Source organism: Lynx canadensis, chromosome F1 (assembly GCF_007474595.2).
Source record: "Lynx canadensis isolate LIC74 chromosome F1, mLynCan4.pri.v2, whole genome shotgun sequence".
Lineage (NCBI taxonomy): Eukaryota > Metazoa > Chordata > Mammalia > Carnivora > Felidae > Lynx > Lynx canadensis.
The window spans coordinates 20,768,838-20,790,751 of NC_044319.2; the positions used below are offsets into that span (position 1 = coordinate 20,768,838).

Consider the following 21,914-nt stretch of genomic DNA (forward strand, 5'->3'; position numbering starts at 1 on the left):
ACTTTGCTCACTACAGGACCAGAGGCTGCAAGTTCTTTGGAGTGTAAGGCAAAGGCTTGTCTGGGGGGGTGTAGTGTGTAAGGCCAAGAGCTTGTGACAAAAGAAGCTGGCTCTGTACCCTATTCACCTTGAGTTGGGTGGGTTAGGACCTGATTTTAATGATTCTTACTGACATTTATGTAACATTATGATTTTTTTTTTCTTGCTTCCAGTCTACTTAAGCCAGTACTTAATTGGGAAGGGGACTGGTCCCAGAATATGAGGAATCCTAGCTAAAAGGAACAGCTTGACTCCCTTTGCCACATTTCAAGATTCCAGGCTTTTTTTTTTTTTCTTTAATTTTTTTTTAAAGTTTATTTATATTTGAGGGAGAGAGGGAGAGAGAATCCCAAGCAGGCTCCTCACTAGTGAGGCTCGAACTCATCCATGAACTGTGAGATCATGAACTGAGCTGAAACCAAGAGTTGGATGCTTAACTCACTGAGGCACCCAGGTGCCCCCCGCCTGACTTTTTAAGTTTATTTATTTATTTTTTTTCGAAGTTTATTTATTTTGTTTGAGCATGCACCTCTTGATCTCAACGGTTGTGAGTTCAAGCCCCGCATTGGGTGTAGAGCCTACTTAAACAAAGGAGCTGTTCTAGCAAGGGCCGCACAGCATCCTGAATTTAAATGGACAGCCCGTGTGCTCGCTTTGGCAGCACATATACTAAAATTGGCACGATGAGGACGTCAGCATGGCCCCTGCGCAAGGATGACCTGCGGACTCAGTGAACAGCCACATTGTAGCAGGCGTCTGCATACCCTGCTGCAGGTTTGACTCTCTAAGGAAAGTCCTTGCAGAGCCCGGCCTGGGGCTCATTCCCACGAACCACGAGAACCCTGAGAACCTGAGCTGAAATCAAGAATCCAGCACGGAACTGTAAGGAACTGTAACCGGAACTGTAACCGATTGAGCCTCCCAGGCGCCCCGCAGGTTTCTTTTTTTAATGCTGAGCAAAATGTCAGTGGTCTGATTTGAATAGGGAGCAGAGTGTTAAGACCTTATGCTGGGTAGCCCCTCGTCCTGCCTCCCTCTCCTCCTTTTCTTGTTTCAGGTAGGCTCTGCGTCCTCCGTTGGGCTTGAACTCATGACCCTGAGATCAAGAGTCACGTGCTCGACCATCTGAGCCAGCCCCACCCCTCCTTCTTTCTGACCTCAACTCTTATCACTCCTCTTCAGCTGTGACATCCTGCTTCCTTAATATTTCTCACATTAGCTCAGGGTGTTCCCGCCTCAGGGTTTTTTGCAATGATCCTTTTTTCTTCCTGATACTTTTCCCACAGATACTCACTAACTTGTCCTCTTACCTCCTTCACATCTTCTCCAGTGTACTACTTATCTTCGAGGCGAAATTTCCTTGACCTCTGTGAAAAACACCTTCCCCTCCCCCCCCCCCCCCCCACCGTCCCCAGTACCTTTGCATTATTTCTTTCCCAAACACCTGGCCTGCATTCTGTTATGTCCTGTCTACCCTCGTTGGAATTTTAAGCTCCATGAAGATAGGGACTTGGTTTTGTTCATTGTATCTCTAGTGCCTGGAACTGCATGGGACAACATTTTCATACGAGCTGGAAAAAAAAATCTTTATTAATCAGTCCAACTCTAGAGATTAAATGAGAACGCACCTTTTTTGTTTGCCACTTTTTTTTTGGTTTGGTTTTGTTTGTTGGGGAAGCATTCTATTGAAAAATTTCAAAATATGAGGATGGACATATAATTGAAATGGAACAGGCAAAAGAACTAAAATAAAATACTAGGAGGTAACCTTCATATGAAAAAATAATTCTATAAAGCTTTTTATTCTTTCTTCCAGGGAACATAGGTCCTTAATAATATTTTGTTCTTAAAAGCAGCCTGTGTGGTTCACTTCTGCTGTTTTGGCTCATACTTTCCTGTCTCTCTCCATTTCATCACATCGTCTCCTTCTGGCACTTTTCCTTTTTTTATTTTATTTTATTTTATTTTTGAGGTTTCAGCTCAGCTCCCAGTTCAAAAAAGACACTTCCAGTCATCTCCTACTTGCTTTCTTTGCTGATAATCCTGTATGTTGCTCAGGTGACACTTAGGTGGTCCACTGTGTATTGTTTATATGTGTATATCTTGTATTTTCCATCTCTGTCTGCTGTCTTGCGGCAGCTGGGATTTTAGTGTAATCTCACTGCTCAGGACCCAAAAGGCATTTGGGAATTGCGGGAGCAGTTTTGATGCAGATGGACTGGGTCTGAGGACCCAGAGAGAGGGGGTGTCCCACAGCACCAGCCAGGAGGGTCCTTGGCTTTGTGCAAGATGGAAATCCAACACCCACTGAGAGGAAGTGAGAACAGAGTTTATTGAACACCAAGAGTGAAGATAAAGGAGTGTCTGGGAAACTTGGAAAGAGGAGTGAGACTTGTCTTTCCTTGGAGTCCAGGTTTTTTATTGAGGATTGTGGTCTGGTGACATGTCTTCTCAGGCATTCGGAACAAAGACACACATTTAGGTGTCCTTTCTAAGTCACCTATGCCCTGGAGCCCAGGGGTCTTGGAAAATCCGTCATGACCACCCCACCTGGTCACTTTTAGGTGTTATCTCTTGTGCTGCAAGACTCCAAAGAAATCACTAACTCCTTGACCTTTATAGGGAGGACTTACATTATCTGATCTGTAAGGTGTATGTAAGGCAGCGGTATGAGTCCTAGCAAGAATAGAAGTAGGAAAAGGAACAGAAAAGCAGTATTTCATGGGATCCCTTTAGTTTCCCTGTCTCAGTTTGAAAGACCTTCATGTGCTTCCATTAGATACATTGATATTTTTAGGCTTACTTTTAAAGACTTAGTCAAGCTCTTAGTATAACACAACCTAGAAAAATGCTACTTGTGATATTTTAGGCTCAACCTAAACAGTTTAGTTAGGGGAATGAGCATTTATTTCTTGAAACAATTGTAAGACTTTTTCCTTTATGTGTATGAGTCCTACCAATTGAAAAATGCTCAGATTTACAATTTGAATACCTATAATAGGTGGCCCATTATAACCTGAAGAATATGTTTTTGGTTCATACTTTTTAAAAACTGTGGATATGTAAGTTTTAAGATGGTAAAAATAGTTTGAGAGCAAAATATATAACAATTTTATGTTATGAAAGTGTATGTGTGTTACGGTTAGGTAAATATATAGTTGGGGAGGTAGTAACAAATATTATCGTATAAATATTGATATCCTATGGAAATGACATGACCTAAAATACAAACAGTGGGTCTTTGTGGGTGTAGGGGTGGCTTGAGAGGAAAAGGGACTTAAATTATATAATGATGCCATAATACTGACTTTTTACTTTTTGTTATTTTCCACATAAAAATTGGAAGAGAGGGGCGCCTGGGTGGCGCAGTCGGTTAAGCGTCCGACTTCAGCCAGGTCACGATCTCGTGGTCCATGAGTTCGAGCCCCGCGTCGGGCTCTGGGCAGATGGCTCGGAGCCTGGAGCCTGTTTCCGATTCTGTGTCTCCCTCTCTCTCTGCCCCTCCCCCGTTCATGCTCTGTCTCTCTCTGTCCCAAAAATAAATAAAAACGTTGAAAAAAAAAATTTAAAAAAAAAAAAAAGAAAAAAAAAAGAAAAAAAAATTGGAAGAGAAATAGATTGTCATTTTTATCATTTCTGTTATTTTGTTTTTATACATCTTTTGTAGAAGTTCGTTTAGTAGGGGATTACTTTGATATTTTGATTGATGTATAAAAGGGTTAAATTTTTAAAAGACATAAATTAGCATGTTGCTTTTTTAATAGCCATTTCTGCATCTGCAGCTTGGCTGTGGAAATCAGTTTTCTGTTTTTACTTCTGTGAGGTCACTGAACATGGATTTCTTTTCTTTTCTTTTTCTTTTTAATAATTTATTGTCAAATTGGTTTCCATACAACACCCACTGCTCATCCCAACAGGTGCCCTCCTCAATGCCCATCACCTACTTTCCCCTCTCCCCCACCCCCCATCAACCCTCAGTTTGTTTTCAGTATTTAAGAGTCTCTTAGGGTTTGCCTCCTTCCCTCCCTATAACTTTTTTTCCCCCTCCCTTCCCCTCCCCCATGGTCTTCTGTTAAGTTTCTCAGGATCCTCATAGGAGTGAGAACGTACGGTATCTGTCTTTCTCTGCCTGACTTATTTCACTTAGCATAATACTCTCCCGTTCCATCCACGTTGCTACAAATGGCCAGATTTCATTCTTTCTCGTTGCCAAATAGTATTCCGTTGTATACATAAACCACAATTTCTTTATCCATTTGTCAGTTGATGGACATTTAGGCTCTTTCCATAATTTGGCTATTGTTGAAAATGCTGCTATAAACATTGGGGTGCAAGTGCCCCTATGCACCAGCACTCCAGTATCCCTCGGGTAAATTCGTAGCAGTGCTATTGCTGGGTCATAGGGTAGGTCTATTTTTAATTTTTTGAGGAACCTCCACACTGTTTTCCACAGCGGCTGCACCAGTTTGCATTCCCACCAACAGTGCAGGAGGGTTCCCATTCTCCACATCCTCGCAAGCATCTATAGTCTCCTGATTTGTTCGTTTTGGCCACTCTGACTGGCATGAGGTGATATCTCAGTGTGGTTTTGATTTGTATTTCCCTGATGAGGAGTGACGTTGAGCATCTTTTCATGTGCCTGTTGGCCATCTGGATGTCTTCTTTAGAGAAGTGTCTATTCATGTCTTCTGCCCATTTCTTCCCTGGATTATTTGTTTTTCAGGTGTGGAGTTGGGTGAGCTCTTCATAGATTTTGGATACTAGCCCTTTGTCTGATATGTCCTTTGCAAATATCTTTTCCCATTCCATCGGTTGCCTTTTAGTTTTGTTGATTATTTCCTTTGCAGTGCAGAAGCTTTTTATCTTGATGAGGTCCCAATTGTTCATTTTTGCTTTTAATTCCCTTGCATTTGGATATGTGTCGAGTAAGAAATTGCTGCGGCTGAGGTCAGAGAGGTTTTTTCTTGCTTTCTCCTCTAGGGTTTTGATGGTTTCCTATCTCACATTTAGGTCTTTTATCCATTTTGAGTTTATTTTTGTGCATGGTGTAAGAAAGTGGTCTAATTTCATTCTTCTGCATGTTGCTGTCCAGTTCTCCCAGCACCATTTGCTAAAGAGGCTGTCTTTTTTCCATTGGATATTCTTTCCTGCTTTGTCAAAGATTAGTTGGCCATACATTTGTGGGTCCAATCCTGGAGTCTCTGTTCTATTCCATTGGTCTATGTGTTTTTGTTCCAATACCATGCTGTCTTGATGATTACAGCTTTGTAGTAGAGGCTAAAGTCTGGGATTGTGATGCCTCCCGCTTTGGTCTTCAATGTTACTTTGGCTATTCGGAGTCTTTCGTAGTTCCATACAAATTTTAGGATTGCTTGTTCTAGCTTCGAGAAGAATGCTGGTGCGATTTTGATTGGGATTGCCCTGAATGTGTAGATTGCTTTGGGTAGCATTGACATTTTAACAATATTTATTCTTCCAATCCATAAGCACGGAATGTTTTTCCATTTCTTTGTACTTCTTTAATTTCCTTCACAAGCTTTCTATAGTTTTCAGCATACAGATCTTTTACATCTTTGGTTAGGTTTATTCCTAGGTATTTTATGATTCTTGGTGCAGTTGTGAATGGGATCAGTTTCTTTGTCTTTCTGTTGCTTCATTATTGGTGTATAAAAATGCAACTGACTTCTGTACATTAATTTTGTATCCTGCAACTTTGTTGAATTCATGTATCAGTTCTAGCAGACTTTTGGTGGAGTCTTTCGGGTTTTCCATGTATAATATCATGTATGTCATCTGCAAAAAGTGAAAGCTTGACTTCATCTTTGCCAATTTTGATGCCTTTGATTTCCTTTTGTTGTCTGATTGCTGATGCTAGAACTTCCAACAGTATGTTCAACACCAGTGGTGAGAATGGACATCCCTGTCGTGTTCGTGATCTCAGGGGGAAAGCTCTCAGTTTTTCCCCATTGAGGATGGTATTAGCTGTGGGCTTTTCATGTATGGTTTTTATGATGTTTAAGTATGTTCCTTCTATCCTGACTTTCTTGAGGGTTCTTATTCAGAAAGGATGCTGTATTTTGTCAAATGCTTTTTCTGCATCTATTGACAGGATCATGTGGTTCTTATCCTTTCTTTTATTAATGTGATGTATCACATTAATTGATTTGTGAATATTGAACCAGCCCTGTAGTCCAGGAATGAATTCTATTTGATCATGGTGAATAATTCTTTTTATATGTTGTTGAATTTGATTTGCTAGTATCTTGTTGAGAATTTTTGCATCCATGTTCATCAGGGATATTGGCCTGTAGTTGTCTTTTTTTGCTGGGTCTCTGTCTGGTTTGGGAATCAGAGTAATGCTGGCTTCATAGAATGAGTCTGGAAACATGGATTTCTTTTGATCTAGCTCTGTTTAAGAGAATCCTTTGGAAAAATGTTAATAACCTGCAAGCATGTGCTAGTTCCTAATGTGTTCTTTTTTTTTTTTTAATTTGTTTTAAAATTTAGGAATTGAAGCCATTTTTTATGAAGGAAGTTGGCAGTCACTTTGATGATTTTGTGAACAATCTCATTGAGAAATCAACATCATTAGACAGTGGTGGGTGTGCCATCACGAGCTTTTCTGTTCTTGAAGGCGATAAAAACCATAGAGCTAAGTAAGTATGAATATTAGTTTCTTTTAGTGCAAACATGTACTCTGATCATGCTCAGTAGTCAGAATATGGACTGCAGGAAAAATGCCTGGATTCACATGCTAATACCACTTTTTATTAACTCTGTGTTGTCTTGGGCAAATGAACCACTTGAAGGGTGGGTTTCTTCATCTTAATATGAGGATTATAACAAACATGTACCTCATTTAAGACCATGCCTTTTTTTTTTTTTTTTTGAGGGAGAGAGGGCGCAAGTGAGCAAGGGGCAGAGAGAGAGAGAGAAGCTGGGCTCACCCAAAGTGGGGCTTCTGTTTTTTTTTGTTTTGTTTTTACCCAAAGTGGGGCTCATGCTCACCTGAAGTGGGGCCTGCGGTCGCCCAAAGTGGGGCTCAAAATCGCAAAATGTGAGATCATGACCGGAGCCAAAATCAAGAGTCAGATGCTTAGCCAATAAGCCACCCAGGTGCCCTGGCATCATGAATTTCAGTGCAGTTTCAGAGGACAGGCCAGTAACAGCGTGTGAACTGGAGCAGGGCTAGAGGCCTGTTAGGAGAAGAGAGTGGCTGTCTGTGTGATGGCAGGCATGCATTTCCATAGGGGCTGGGCTATGGAGAGCCTTTGAACCCTGCTCTAGTAACATCTCTTCTTTCCTAACCAGATAGGCCTGTATATAGCTCACAGCATTGTTCAACATTAAATGATACAACATGCATAAAACCCTTAACATGGTGCCTGGGTCATAGTGAGAAGCTGCTTTATTAATGTTATATGCTATAGTTTCTCTTATCTGTAGGTTTACATTTCTTAAAATACTTGCTGTATTTATATTTTAATTTAATTTTTTGCTCTTTCCAGAGATCTCAGAGCACCTCCAGAACATGGAAAGATTTTTGTTGTAAGGCGGTCTCTCTTAGAGTGAGTATTTTTAGTTGCTTTTATTAAATTCTTAGTTTGAATTAAAAGTGTTCTGATTATTAAAATCACTGCTTAATCTACACATGTTTAGTGAGTTTGTTCTGTATTGATATAAATCATTGGTTTTGATACTTCTTGTACACTTGCTGTCTCTTTTCCTCCTCTGTGATCTTCTGGTTCTATGTCTAGTTTTAAAGGAGGAGTTAGCGGTAACAGTGGTTAACTGTCCTCTGATAAATTCCTTGAAGTTGTGATGCAGAGAACCTATTACTGAAGAAGCTAGAACAAAAGTTTTCTGATTAGGTAAACCCCATTATGAGAGTTCTGGTGTTGCTGCCTTCTTGGTATATTATGTATATTTTTCATGTCTTTGGCTAGCCAGCCAAGAGACTTGATAGTTTTCTCAGATTTACTTAGTTTAGAATCCTGATTGTGTGAATTTTATGGGAAAAAAAAAAAATCAAGCAATGTATATTAATCATGGTGACCTCATTTGTGAACTGCAAATTAAAGGTGTACTTTGGGTAGGTAATGATTGTTTCTTTTATAGTATTCTCTGAGTAGATCATTTATTTATTTACTCAGTCATTTATTCATTAACAGACTACTATAATTTCACCTGCATTAGTACAGGTCATCTGAAATAGTTGGGCTGGTGAAAAATTACCTTGAGTGTCTTAATGTGCTTTTTTAAAACCAATACATCTTCAGGGTGCCTGTGGCTCAGTTGGTTAAAGCATCTGACTCTTGATTTCAGCTCAGGTTATGGTCTTGGAGTTGTGGGATTGAGCCCTGCATTGGCCTCTGAGCTGGGCGTGGAGTCTGCGTGAGATTCTCTCCCTCTCCCTCTGCGCCCCCCCACATACACCACATCCCATGCACGCTCTCTCTCTCTCTCAAAACAGAAAAAAATAACCATCTTCTACTTACCAAAATTTGCTTTCTGTGAGCCAACTTGATCTGTATTACTTAATTTTGATGAGAAGAAAAGAGGGGTACAGAGGATCTAAAGCAGGCTCTGTGCTAACAGCAGAGAGAGCCCCATGCAGGGCTTGAGCTCACGAACTGTGACATCATGACCTGAGCCAAAGTCGGACACTTAACCAACTGAGCCATCTAGGCACCCCAAGAAGGCCAGTTTTCTGGACCTGTTAATGTTATATAGAATACAGTTTCAGTAGTTGCCACACTGTTGTTTGAAGAAATTTATCTTTTAAAATCTGTGTCTGGGGGGAAATGCAGGCTTTTCTCATAAAAGGGAAAATAAATGATTTTGAACATTGTAATGAAGGTTTTAATGATAGAATTGTGCTATGTAAAAAAATAAAACTCAAGTATCTGATAATTATAAAACATTTTTCTTTAAGTTTATTTATTTTTGAGAGAGAGACAGAGTGCGAGTTGGGGAGGGGCAGAGAGAGAGGGAGACACAGAATCTGAAGCAGGCTCCAGGCTCTGAGCTGTCAGCACAGAGCCTGACGCGAGGCTCGAACTCACAGACTGTGAGATCATGACCTGAGCCGAGGTCTGACGCCCAACCGACTGAGCCACGCAGGTGCCCTTATAAAACATTTTTGTAACCAAGGAAATAAATATTTTATGGCTCAGGTGGGTTTTTATTAGAATTTGAAGATTCCTAATCCAGGGCAATCTAAAATATCATCGAAAAGTTATTTAGATGATGAGCACACATCTTTGCAAAAACAAAGCTAAACAAACTTGTTTTAGTCAAATATAAAAAATACCTATTTAAGAAGGTGTCATCTAGAAAGTCATTGCTGTATTTTAAAAGTAGCCCTATCTTAAATGAAAAGATCGATGAGGATAGAAAATAAAAGCATTTGTAAATGGTTAAGTTTATAGATATGTAGGGTAGTGGTTGATTATCATTGTTATAGAAATGCATACGTATGAATTTTTTTTATGTTTTTTAAAAATGTTAGAGAGAGAGAGTGCAAGCAGGGAAGGGGCAGTGAGAGGGGGGACAGAGGATCCAAAGCAGTCTCTGCATGACAGCAGCGAGCCCCATGTGGGGCTCGAACTCCCAAATGGTGAGATCACAACCTGAGCCAAAGTTGGACGCTCAACAGACTGAGCCACCCAGGCTCCCCACATGTATGTGAATCTTAACATGTTGGAAATAGATAGCACCTAATGTAAGTTAAGTGTAGGGAGTGGAATGTAAGAATAAGATTAAAAAAAAAAACTTGTAATCTGTGGAATAGCTTTTGTGTTTCCTGTTTTCATTGCCTTTTGCCTACTTACAAAACAGCCACTTCTCGCAGGTTTTCAAGAATGCCCATCATTTGTTTTAAATGTTTGACATCCATGCTATTTCTAGAAGGCAGTATTGTTTTATTAGAAAGAACTTTATGCTAAGCTTTTACATTACGTTTGTACCTTGGTCATGTCATTGACCATCTCTGCTTCAGATTTAATATTCTGTGATTACTACTGGAGATGTTTGCTCATGATTACTAGTCAAGGGTAGATTAAACCCCTGCCGAACTGCCTTAAGTGTTTAATATGTGGTGTTTTAAAATTAAATATAGATAATTAATTTATTGGTTTGAACTGCATTTACAGCGAGCTGTTTGAGGTGGACCACATCAGAACAATATATCACATGTTTATTGCCCTGCTCATTCTCTTTATCCTCAGCACACTCGTAGTAGATTACATTGATGAAGGAAGGTAAGGCAAGAAAATGAATGTTTGGCTAGTTCCTGCATGGGGTGTTGGGAGCTTTTGTGACATTTAAATTTCGGTAAATTTTGGTGATTTGGTTAAGTTTGCTTCAGGAAATCCCAGAGCAGCTCACTGGAGGATGAGATTCCTCTCTCTCAAGAGCACAACTAAATGGAATATTGGAAGTTTCATTAGTTTTATTTTTCAAATGGTCTTTTTTAGTACATTTTAGCAGTTTCTAAATAATTTTCCTAAATGGGAAAATTTTGTATATACAGTTTATCAATTTTCTACTATGGTATGCATTTCAGGTTGTTACTAAAAATAAGTAGCTTATTGGAATTATGCTTGAAAAACATTTCTTTTTAATGTAAGAATGAAATTGTAACTTTAAAAATGATAGGGTGGTAATCATACATTGAATTATGTGCATTATTAGAAAGTCACATTTTGACATAATGGTTTAATAGTATATTAGAGTTTTGAATTATTCCTATTCTTAAAAATCATCTTTTGGACGTAACAGTGATTGCTATTTCAATACTTTAGATATTAACTTTATAATATCTTAGAACTGAGAATTTATGAATGTTAGAATCTAACCACAAGAAGTTTAAAGTTTTATTCTTTTAGGTTATCTTGGGTACTTTATGTTCAAAAACTATATTATGTTAGGGCTTTTAGAAAATTTGTTGTTGGGATACATTGTGAAGCAGAGGCTTTGGAGCAGTTCTCTCTCTAGCACAGCTCTTACCTCCACAACTAGAGTAGATTAATGTTGTTGTGTTTCCTAAGGTTCAGAGTTTTAGGTCTGAAAGTTTGGGATTCTGTGAGTCAACGCACATTAAAAATTTGTGTTCTTTCTCTGTGCTTCTTCTCCCTAGGCTGGTGCTTGAGTTCAATCTCATGTCTTACGCTTTTGGCAAATTTCCTATTGCCATGTGGACGTGGTGGACCATGTTCTTGAGTACACTTTCAATTCCCTATTTCCTCTTTCAACATTGGGCCAGAGGCTACAGCCGGAGTTCTCATCCAGTGGTCCATTGTCTCATCCATGGCTTCCTTTTCATGGTCTTCCTGATAGGAGTTCTAGGTTTGGGACCAACATATGTTGCATTAGCTTACACGCTCCCACCAGCTTCCCGGAGCATTGTCATACTTGAACAGGTAAGGTTTTGAATGTTGCCCAGTGCAGTGCAACTTAGTTATTTTAACTTAGTTAAAATAATACTGATGTTCTGTTATTTTTAGTTGTATTAGTTGGATACATCTTTCTATCTGGTTCTTTGTGCTATTGTGTATAAAATTAAAGTGGTAAACTAGATCATCTCCTGTCTTAAAATTCATACTAGTTTCAGTATCCTCTGATTCTTGGTAATTATATTGAACTGTGCTGGGTGAATTCAAATTTTGTTCTTGAACACGTGTAGAAATCATTTAAAGTATAAAATATTTTTGTAATTAAAAACTCTACCTTTGAGGTGTCCGATTCATTGTTCTGTCATCTAAACGGTTCCCATATGAATAAAGGATTTATTTTGTTCATACACCCTTTAGAATTTTCTGACTTACATTGGCTGTCTGTAATGTTCTGTGTGACTAATGGGAAGGACTATTTCAGGAAACTTTGTTTGAATAGGTTTTTTGTTTCTTACCGTAATACGGTTGTAATAGATAATGCTGTTAGATGCAAAATAATTTGAGTAATAACATGTCCTTCCTTAGAGTTTGTTTTTCATTTGTTTTATTCCATAAAAGTGAACTTGAGTTGGTGTATGCAAAATTAGGAAGTTCTTTATATGATTACAATCTAGTGATGTTCTGGGGTTGCTTATGGAGACAAGACGATGGTAGAAAATTCATCTTTTCCCCCCCCCTCCTTTTGTAGATTCGTTTCATAATGAAGGCCTATTCATTTGTCAGAGAGAATGTGCCTCGGGTACTAAATTCAGCTAAGGAGAAATCAAGTATGTAATTTCATTAGGTCAAGGATTATTCAATAGAATATTTCAACCTTTGGTATTTAGTGGGATGGCTTATTACATTCTGTAGACGTTATGTTCGATTTCAGATATGTAGGATCCATACTGATTTGGAAGACTGTCTTACTGTTTCCTGATTGTTCCCATTTTGCCTTCGTACCTACAATTGAAAAACATTGATCACCAGCCTCTTACACTTGGTCTTATTTTTATAGGATGTTAATAGACTCATTACACCCACGTGTGCTTCCCTTTGAATTGCTGCTTCAAACTCTAGAAGGTATTTCTAAGTCACAGGAATAACTTAGTTTAGACAGATCGGTAATATTGAATCCGTATAAGAATAAGAAGTCTTCATCTGGGGAGATCAGGAAGAAGTGACGTGGGCTAAGAGAAGTCATTTTATTCTTCCCTATTGTGTGCTTTCTTCTCCCTTTCAGTTTTGCCAGGAGAAGTTGAAGAGTGTCTGATCTAACCACAGTTTTCCTTTTCCAGAGATTGTTCCAGTACCCACAGTCAACCAGTATCTGTACTTCCTGTTTGCTCCTACCCTCATCTACCGTGACAACTATCCCAGGTAATGGTAGCGTGAGGTTCGAAGAGTGTTGAGCACCAGAAGTGTAGCCTGAGTGAGGTGGGATAGTAGGCAGGGGCCAGTTCATATAGGGTTATAAAGAGTATAGGATGAGTTTTAATTCTCATGCTGGCATGGAAAAGCCCCAAATGGTGATTCTGGCAATCCGATTCGATTGCAGTAATTCTGGACAGAATTATACAGGCATTTCCTATGCCAGAAATGATGTTCTGTGTTCATTAGCTTTCTTTAGAAAACTTACTTTGTTTCTTCCTTTTTAGGACTCCCACTGTAAGATGGGGTTATGTCGCTATGCAGTTTTTACAGGTGAATTTTTTCTTTAACCACCTGAGGTTTGTTGATTGGTGAGAGATGGGGATTCAAATTTATAATACTAATTTAATCTATTGAAGCTGTTGGTAAATTCTTGTCATCTGGGGACTCTAGAACGCTTTTTGAAGTCTTTTAAAATGTTACCAGTACAGTAAATGGTATTTGTTTTGTCAACATCAAAAGTCATTTCTTTCAGTAAAAGAATTTATTTTAATTAAGTCATTTCATTTGGTAACTTTAGTAAGCCTTTACATTTATTTCTCCCTCCCCTTATGGTTTTTTATTTTGGGAAATATATGTGTGGGTATAGTTTGAATGATAAGAATCATAAATCCCAGAAGTTTCCATTTTAAAATCTTGTCTCAACCAAATACCCATTTATGAAGTAAGTTCTTCTGTTCTGGGTTTTATGTAGCAGGATAAGCAGGTTCCAAGGGTTTGGTATGTAATTTGGTAAAGGCTTGAGAGAAGGTATGATAGAAACTAGGCTTGAGTAATATCTGTGAAGGATTGTAGGTTGGCAACTTTATGTAGTAGCACTAAATGGAACATAGATGGAAACATCAGTCTGAGGGTCACATTTCTCTTCTATTGAAGGAAAAACATCCCCGTCTTTCCTTATCAAGCCATGATTAGTATGTCCTTTTTTTTCCAGGTTTTTGGTTGCCTTTTTTATATGTACTACATCTTTGAAAGGCTCTGCACCCCCTTGTTTCGGAATATCAAACAGGAGCCCTTCAGCGCTCGCGTTCTGGTCCTATGTGTATTTAATTCCATCTTGCCAGGTAACATGGGTACTAGTTAATGTGGCTATTGATGCAGGAAAAAGAGGGCTATTGAATATGCACTTTTTTGATTTACCTGCTTTTTGCTCTGAACTCATCTGTACATCTGTACCCATGTCACCCTCTTTCTGTCTGTCTCCTAAGTAAGTATACTTCCAGTTTCAGCCCAGTCTTCCCATTTGTCTTCTGACTTCCACTCAAGTTCTGCTTTCTGTGACTGTGGATAGTCCATATTTACACCTGATCTTCCCGTTCACTGTCCACTTCACTGTAATCTTCCTCCGACTCCATCCAGGCCGCAGACATGGCCTTTATTGAAATCCCTGGTAACCTCCTGATTCTAAATCCGGTAGATGGTTTAGCCTTTATCCTGTTTGCTCTCCAGGAAGCATTTGTTGGATGCTGTCGACCACGTTTGGAAACCTCTCGCCGCCTGTTCTTGCTCTCCTGTCTTTCTGGCCATACCTCTATCTCCTAACTTCATTCATTCCACTTAGTTCTTTTTTTAGAGATGTAGGAGTACCTATTATGTGCCAGGTGCTGTGGACCTAGTAGTGAACTGGACACACATACTCTACTCTCTGGAAGCTTGCATTTTAATTATATTTACAGTTTCCTTTACTTTCTTTTTTCTCTACCTCTTAAATGTTGGTTGTGTCTTTTATTACCTTCCTTCTTCCTTTCCCTCTCCCATGCTCCTAGGTAATCCTTTATGATTGTCCCCCGAGATTTACTCCAATAAATTATTTTATCTGTCCCTCTAATAGAATATGTATTAAATGCATATCTTCCTCACTAGGCTGCAAATTCCTTGAGATCAAGGATTGTGTCTTACAGCCCGTCAGCCAATCACAGTCTTTCTGATATTGTCTAATACATAATAGATGCTCCATAAATATGTTTTGATATTTTTTTAATAAACAGGTGAATGAAAGGGGTAGGCATATAAACGGATATTTTACCATATAATGTATAATATATGTTACAACGTAATATATATTAACTGGGATGAACAAGGTGCTGATGAACTTCGCATCACATCGGACATGACATTTGATACTGAGTTTTGAAAAACAGCTAGATGTTTGGCAGAACTGGTGGAAATGTGCTTTTAGGTGGTGGGATGGAAGCAGAGCCATACGGAGGATTTTAGGATGGCAGGAGTCCAGTCATGGACAATGTTTACAGCAGTGCGAGTAGAGTCAGATCGGTTAACTTGGTCACTTTGGACATTTTGCTGGATAACTCCGTTTGGGGAGGCTATCTTGTGTATTGTAGGATATTTAGCAGCATCCCCACTTCTCTAATTAGATACCAGTAGTACAGCCCGTATCCCTTGAGTCGTGACAATGACATGTGTCCAGAATTGTCAGATGTTCTCTGAGGAGCAAAATCTCCCTCCGTTTTTGTTTTTGTTTTTTTTTTATCTTTATTTTTGAGAGAGACAGAGTGTGAGCATGGGAGGAGTAGAAAGAGAGGGAGATACAGAATCCAAAGCACGCTCCAGGCTCTGAGCTGTCAGCACAGAGCCCGATGCAGGGCTCGAACTCGTGAACCGTGAGATCATGACCTGAGCTGAAGTCGGATGCTCAACCCACTGAGCTACCCAGGTGCCCCCAAATCTCCCACAGTTTTAAGCAGTTGGTTTAGAGGAATGCATGAGGGCCAGATTTTAAAAGGCCTTGGGTACCAAGTTAAGCCGTACATCTAGGCATTTCTTTTTTTCTTTTAAAATTTTTTTTTAATTTTTATTTTTGAGAGAGAGAGAGAGAGAGAGAGAGAGAGAGAGAGCAGGAGAGGGGCAGAGAGAGAGGGAGACACAGAGTCTAAAGCAGGTTTCATCTAGGCATTTCTATTAAAAACAGGCTGGGTCATGGGGTACCTGGGTGGCTCAGTTGGTGAAGCGTCTGACATTGGCTCATGTCACGATCTCTTGGTTTGTGTGAGTTTGAGCCCCGCATCAGGCTCTGCACTGACAGTGTGGAGCCTGCTTGGGATTCTCTCTCTCTCAACCCCCCCCCCGCCCTCCCCCTCCCCCTCCCCCACTAGCGTTCCTTCTCTCTCAAATCAGATAAACTTAACAAATGACCTAGCCTGTTTTTTTTTCTTTTTATCTTGAAACCCACTTGGAAGGTAATTATTGCTTTCTAAAATTAAAATCACTTTCAAAAGAACATTCTGTCATCACTTGAATGGGTAAGCTGGAACAGTAACTTTTATTTTACAGAAAAATTACGACTAATCAAATGGTGACATAAAATTAATTGCTGGGGGGTGCCACGGTGGGTCAGTCCATTAAGCGTCCGACTTTGGCTCGGGTCATGATCCTGTGGTTCGTGAGTTTGAGCCCCACGTTGGACTCTGCTGTGAACGCAGAGTCTGCTTCAGATCCTCTTCCCCCCCCCCCCCGCCCCTCTCTCATTTGTGCATGCACTCTTTCAAAAATAAATAAACATTAAAAAAATTAACTGCTAGGTATATGAACTATTTGGAAAGACTCTTAATATTGTTCATCTTATTTTTAGGTGTGCTGATACTGTTCCTTATGTTTTTTGCCTTTTTGCACTGCTGGCTCAATGCCTTTGCTGAGATGTTATGCTTCGGTGACAGGATGTTTTATAGGGTAATGTATACTTGCACTTCTCTTTCTTTTCCCATTTTTCTTAAGTACTTCCATCTTCATTGTTAAGTATTTGAACATTGTTGGCTACTAGCTTTCTAACATAAACGTTGTGAAATTTTTTTTCCATAAGTTTTACCAACATTAAGTCTGAAATTCTGATACTGATGCAGTTAGCACAGCCTCACAGCCACATCTCCTACCTCTAATATCTGCTCCCTTAATAAAGTGTAAAGTTTCTGCTGGTACCTGTGTGGGCGATGAAGTGGGAAAGCAAGTATCCAGAGGGCATCATGAGACTTTGCCGATCCTTCATCTGAAATTGGCTCTCTGGTGCCGTAGGAGCGATCTTCTTAGCAAATTGTGTAGGATTGTGTCATAGTTCATAAAGGAAATCACTTTTCCCTCCTTTATTTTGAAAGGCCTCAATTATGCTTAAGATAGTATTCTTATACTTGCAAAGTTGGAATTAAGTTTCACACAGGAGCGGGGTTGCTCACAGTGTTCTGTGACCCTGCCTAAAGCCCTCTGGAGTTTTGTTTCTTCGTGGTTCATCTGGCAACACCCAAAGCCTTGCACTCCTTTCTGAAAGAAACTGGGAGTGTGGGTTGTAAATTGTAGCTTTCTGATTCCGTTGGTTTGATCTGAAAGTAGGGAGCAAGATATGTATGAAGGCGCACCGGGACTTGCAGGTAACCATTGTCTCACTCCCTTGTGCAACGTAAATTTTGTCACTTGTGGTACCAGTGGACATTTCTTCAGGTTTGCACACTAAGTCTACATGACCTTAGAATTCTCTCCTTGTGTTTTAGCAAGGTAAGGGGATTTGCTGTTTAGATGAACCTTAGATTTAATAATTCTGTATGTTCTGTATCTTCCATCGTAACTTCTTTAATAATGAGACAAAATGAGCTTAGGGACTTCAGAACCAGAATTCATGTCTTATTGAACACTAATAACCAAAATGGCTTTTAAGTTTTTTCTGACATCAGCGTATGGACTAACAAATTATAACACACTGGATGTTATGTTGTGTGCGTGTGCTCTTTAGGAACGTTCGGGGTGTTTTACTTTGGTTCTCTGTGTATGTGTGTGTGTGTGTATGTAGTTCTGAACCTTTGCTTTTTTTCCCTCAGGATTGGTGGAACTCTACATCATACTCTAACTATTACAGGACCTGGAATGTGGTAGTTCATGACTGGCTATATTACTATGCTTACAAGGACTTTCTTTGGGTAAGCAGCAAGAGTTAGTTGATGTTCAAAAAATGGAGATTCTTTTCCAGAAGGTATTAGTATTGTGCCACTGGAAGAAGTTATGCTTAGTTGTCTTCAGTTTGCTGTGGGCCATTTAGGTCTATATGTCCAAGAAACCTTATGCTTTGAACACTACTCCTTAGAGACTAGTATGTACAATTACTAGATCTAATACCATGGTTTTGCTTTGGGTTTTAGTTTACATGGTTACAGTAAGAACGCATGGAGGCATTTGGAGACGTTGAAATCATCTACCAGTAATGGATCATTTCTTTGAATCTGATTGCCAACAAATAATCTAGCTTCTTGGTTTTTGTTTTTGTTTTTGTTTCTTTGCGAAAAAAGGGAAACATTTATGTTCGGTGTATCTCCAGTTGGTGATACGTGTCTTTGAGACCTTCTTTAGAATGGAATCTATTTAGACTGATGAAGTGTAATCTTGAATCTCGTGATTGATTAATGCTGGTATCTCTGGATTGCAGATTTTAGTTGTTAAGTAAGTGACTGTTGGGTTAAGCAATAGCATGATGCACAAATAGCGCTATAGTCGAGTGTTCTTTCATTTGTAAATATAGTTTCACTTATGGACAAGGCATGTCGCTTCCTTCCAAACAAATCATAATTTAGTTACCTGTGAAAATGGGGAGGATGCCTGTCCTATCTATCGGACAGTGTTACTCTAAAGGTTGAGATTGGATGTGATGTGTCCATCTGTATATGAAAACTGTGGTTTGTGGTAGTGAATTACAAATAGAAGTTACAAATAAGTTTTTGAAAATATGCCCAGATCCTTTGACATTAATGGCTTTGACAATGCCTCATTTTACTAAAATAAGGATTCTTCAGCATTAGATGTTTTTTGTAATTATTTCACTACATTTCATTTAATCCAAAGAGTAGATCGGAAAAATCAAATACAAACATAATTAAATAGGTGCCTTTAGCATGTGATAATTTTAAGTCTTATATACAGTTAACTCTTGAACAACACAAGGGTTAAGAGTGCAGACCCTCCCACACAGTCAAAAATTCGCATATAATTTTTTGAGTCCCCCAAAACTTAACTACTAATCACCTACTATTGGCTGGAAGCCTTACTGATAACAAATAGTTGGTTAACACATGTTTTGCATGTTATACGCATTATTACATACTATATTCTTACAATAAAGTAGGCTAGAGAAAAGAAAATGTTATAAGAAAATCAAGGGTCAGCTGTATATAGTTCATGCTTATTACTTTTTAAAAAATGACTTTTTCCTATTCTCCTTTTATCCTAGTTTTTCACGAAGAGATTCAAATGGGCTGCCATGTTAGCTGTCTTTGCTGTGTCTGCTGTAGTGCATGAATATGCCTTGGCTGTTTGCTTGAACTTTTTCTATCCAGTGCTTTTCGTGCTCTTCATGTTCTTTGGAAGTAAGTATCTTGGCACGCTGTGAGTACCGAGTATCAAGGTAAAAGAGAAATTGAGAAAATACAAGGCAGCATAGAGGCAAGGAGTTAAGATGGTGGAGAAGTAGGGGGATCCCTAGGCTTTCCTCATCCCTCAAACATAGCTAGTATTGAGGTCAGATCACTTGAAACATCCAGGAAATTGATCTGCGGAGTGGCGGAAGAATCTCCACAGTTGGAGGAAGAGAGCTTGGCAGATACTAGGCGAGTGGAAGTGAATTAGGGGAGAGGAAAATGGCAATGCCATGGAAGGGAGGGAACCCTTTCTGTGAAGAGACAAAAGGGAGAGAGAGAAAGAGAGAGGGATTTAGAAAGTGTGGCACTGAGTTAGCACAAGAGGAAAACTTCTCTGGACCATGGACTGGGGAGCGAGAAGCACCGAGTGTCTAGTTCTGTTTGTGTGTTTGTTTGTTTGCAAACTGCATTCCGAGCTCAAACTCTTGAGGTTTTGGAAGTGCGCAACCTTCTCTGGATTGGAGCTGTTGGCGTGCGCTCCCGCGGAGGAGGGAGTTGGTCCTGGAGTGTATAGAGTGGTGTAGAGATCTCTGGGGCGCATTGGGAGGGAATATTCTCCTTCCTGGAGTACTCTTGGAAGAGGGTTTCTTGCCTCCCCAAGGACAAAAGACCCAGTAGGTGCCAGCCAAAGGCCTTTCATCATGAAGGTAGAGAGGCTCTACCCCAGAGGAGGGGAGCGGATCTGTATGATGCTGGGTCCTTTTAGACGCTGGGTTTTGGATCCCAGCTGTCTGCAAGGAGAAGGTGCAGGATAGTTGTAGCACAGGGCAAGCTGACTGCCCTCGCTATTCGGTGAGGACTGCCTGAATACCAGGAGGTATGAGATCCCCGGTCCGGGGTTGAGAGATTGGGATGGCACCATTTCCCCCCCCAACATCGACACTGTGGGACTTCAGAGAACAACACAGCTGCCCCCAGTGGAGGCAGGACTTCCTTACACCAAACCCCACCCCTTCGTGCCTGGTAACTGCTTATTTACTGGAGCAAGACTGGCTGACCCAACTCAACTGCAACTGGCCTCTCCTCCAGACCAGCACAGCCAGCACAGCCAGCACCCAGCATGCACCAAGTACACTGAAAATCGAGTGCTTGACAATGACACCTGCAATTCTTTTTTCTTTTTTCTTTTTTCTTTTTTTCTTTTTTTCTTTTGGAACCAGGCTTATAGTTTCTTGTTTGTTTTTTTCATTTTCTTTTCTCTTTTTTTTGGAAGGGGCTTTTTTATTTTTTCTTCTTTTTCTTTTTTTTTCCTTTTTGTTTGGAATCAGCCGTATAGTTTTTTGATTCTCTGTTTGAGAGTTTTTTTGTTGTTATTGTTCCCTTTTGTTTCCTTTTCTTTCTTTCATTTTGGTGGTGGTGGGGGGATCAGGCTTTCCCTCTCTCCTCCTGTTTTCCAGGGTTACTCCAACAAACAAATCAAAACACAGCTAGTTAAAGGTCCAAACACTCCCTCACTGCAGACAAGGAGGAGCTCTGCAGAGGACTGACCAGTGGGAAAGAGCAGCCAGAATGCAACAGCAGAGTGCACACAGCATATACCAGAAACACTTCCTCGAGTGCCAGGCCCCAGACAGTGTACAGCCCCTTTTTAACAGCATTACTCTCAGGTCTAGGAAATGTAACAAGATTTTAAAACACACAGAAGACAGAAACTTAGCCAAAGTGACAAGACAGAGGAATTCTCCCCAAAGGAAAGGTCAAGAAGAGATCATGGGTAGGGACTTACTCAAAATAGACAAAAACAATATATCTGAACAAGAATTGAAAACAAGAGTCGTAAGACTACTAGCTAGTCTTGAAAAAAGCCTGGAAGACACCAGAGAACTCTTGCTGCAGAGATCAAAGACCTAAGAACTAGTCAGGCTGAAATAAAAGATCCTATAACTAAGATGCAAAACAAACTGGATACAGTGAAAACGAGGATTGAAGAAGCAGAGGAGAGAATAGGTGATATAGAAGGTAAAATTGTAGAAAATAATGAACCTGGAAAAGGGAAAGGAAAGTGTTAGATCACAAGGGAAGACTTAGGAAACCCAATGATCCCATGAAACGAAACAATATCTATATCATAAAGTCCCAGAAGAAGAGTGGGAAAGAGGGGCAGAAGGTTTATTTGAACAAATTATAGCTGAGAACTTCCCTGATCTGGGGAGGGAAACAGGCATCCAAGTCCAAGAGGCAAGAGAACTCCCACCAAAGTCAACACAAACAGGCCAACACCATGACATATAGCGAAACTTGCATAATACAAAGATAAAGAGAGAATTCTGAAAGCAGCTAGGGACAAAAGGTCCTTAACCTACAAGGCTAGACACCTAAGGTTAGTAGTAGACCTGTTCACTGAAACTTGGAAGACCAGAAGTGATTCGCAGGAAATATTCAATGTGCTGAATGGGAAAAATATGCAGCCAGGAATGCTTTATCCAGCAAGACTGTCATTCAGAATAGGAGAGATGAAGAGTTTCCCAGACCAGGACACCTGGGTGGCTGGCTCAGTTAAGCGTCCGACTTCAAGCCATGCACTGGGCTCTGTGTTGACGGTACGGATCCTGACTGGGACCCTCTCTCACTCTCTGCCCCTCCCTACCCCTCTCTCATTAAA

At 40.0% G+C, this 21,914-nt stretch overlaps 1 protein-coding gene and 1 non-coding gene across 4 annotated transcripts in view; both read left to right on the plus strand.

Moving 5' to 3' along the window:
• The window catches only part of SOAT1 (sterol O-acyltransferase 1), an 84,059-nt gene that overhangs the window by 54,369 nt on the left and 7,776 nt on the right, over window positions 1-21,914 (plus strand). For all 3 annotated transcript variants that reach the window (XM_030302329.2, XM_030302330.2, XM_030302331.2), the window contains 11 exons: window positions 6,547-6,695; window positions 7,548-7,607; window positions 10,194-10,301; window positions 11,180-11,462; window positions 12,184-12,262; window positions 12,773-12,854; window positions 13,133-13,178; window positions 13,840-13,969; window positions 16,495-16,592; window positions 17,726-17,824; window positions 19,126-19,261. In XM_030302329.2, the coding sequence (XP_030158189.1) occupies window positions 6,547-6,695; window positions 7,548-7,607; window positions 10,194-10,301; window positions 11,180-11,462; window positions 12,184-12,262; window positions 12,773-12,854; window positions 13,133-13,178; window positions 13,840-13,969; window positions 16,495-16,592; window positions 17,726-17,824; window positions 19,126-19,261 (1,270 nt within the window). The remainder of the gene's footprint in view (window positions 1-6,546; window positions 6,696-7,547; window positions 7,608-10,193; window positions 10,302-11,179; window positions 11,463-12,183; window positions 12,263-12,772; window positions 12,855-13,132; window positions 13,179-13,839; window positions 13,970-16,494; window positions 16,593-17,725; window positions 17,825-19,125; window positions 19,262-21,914) is intronic.
• LOC115505735 lies at window positions 685-787 on the plus strand. The gene has a single exon (XR_003966103.1). It is a non-coding gene; the product is annotated as a U6 spliceosomal RNA (small nuclear RNA).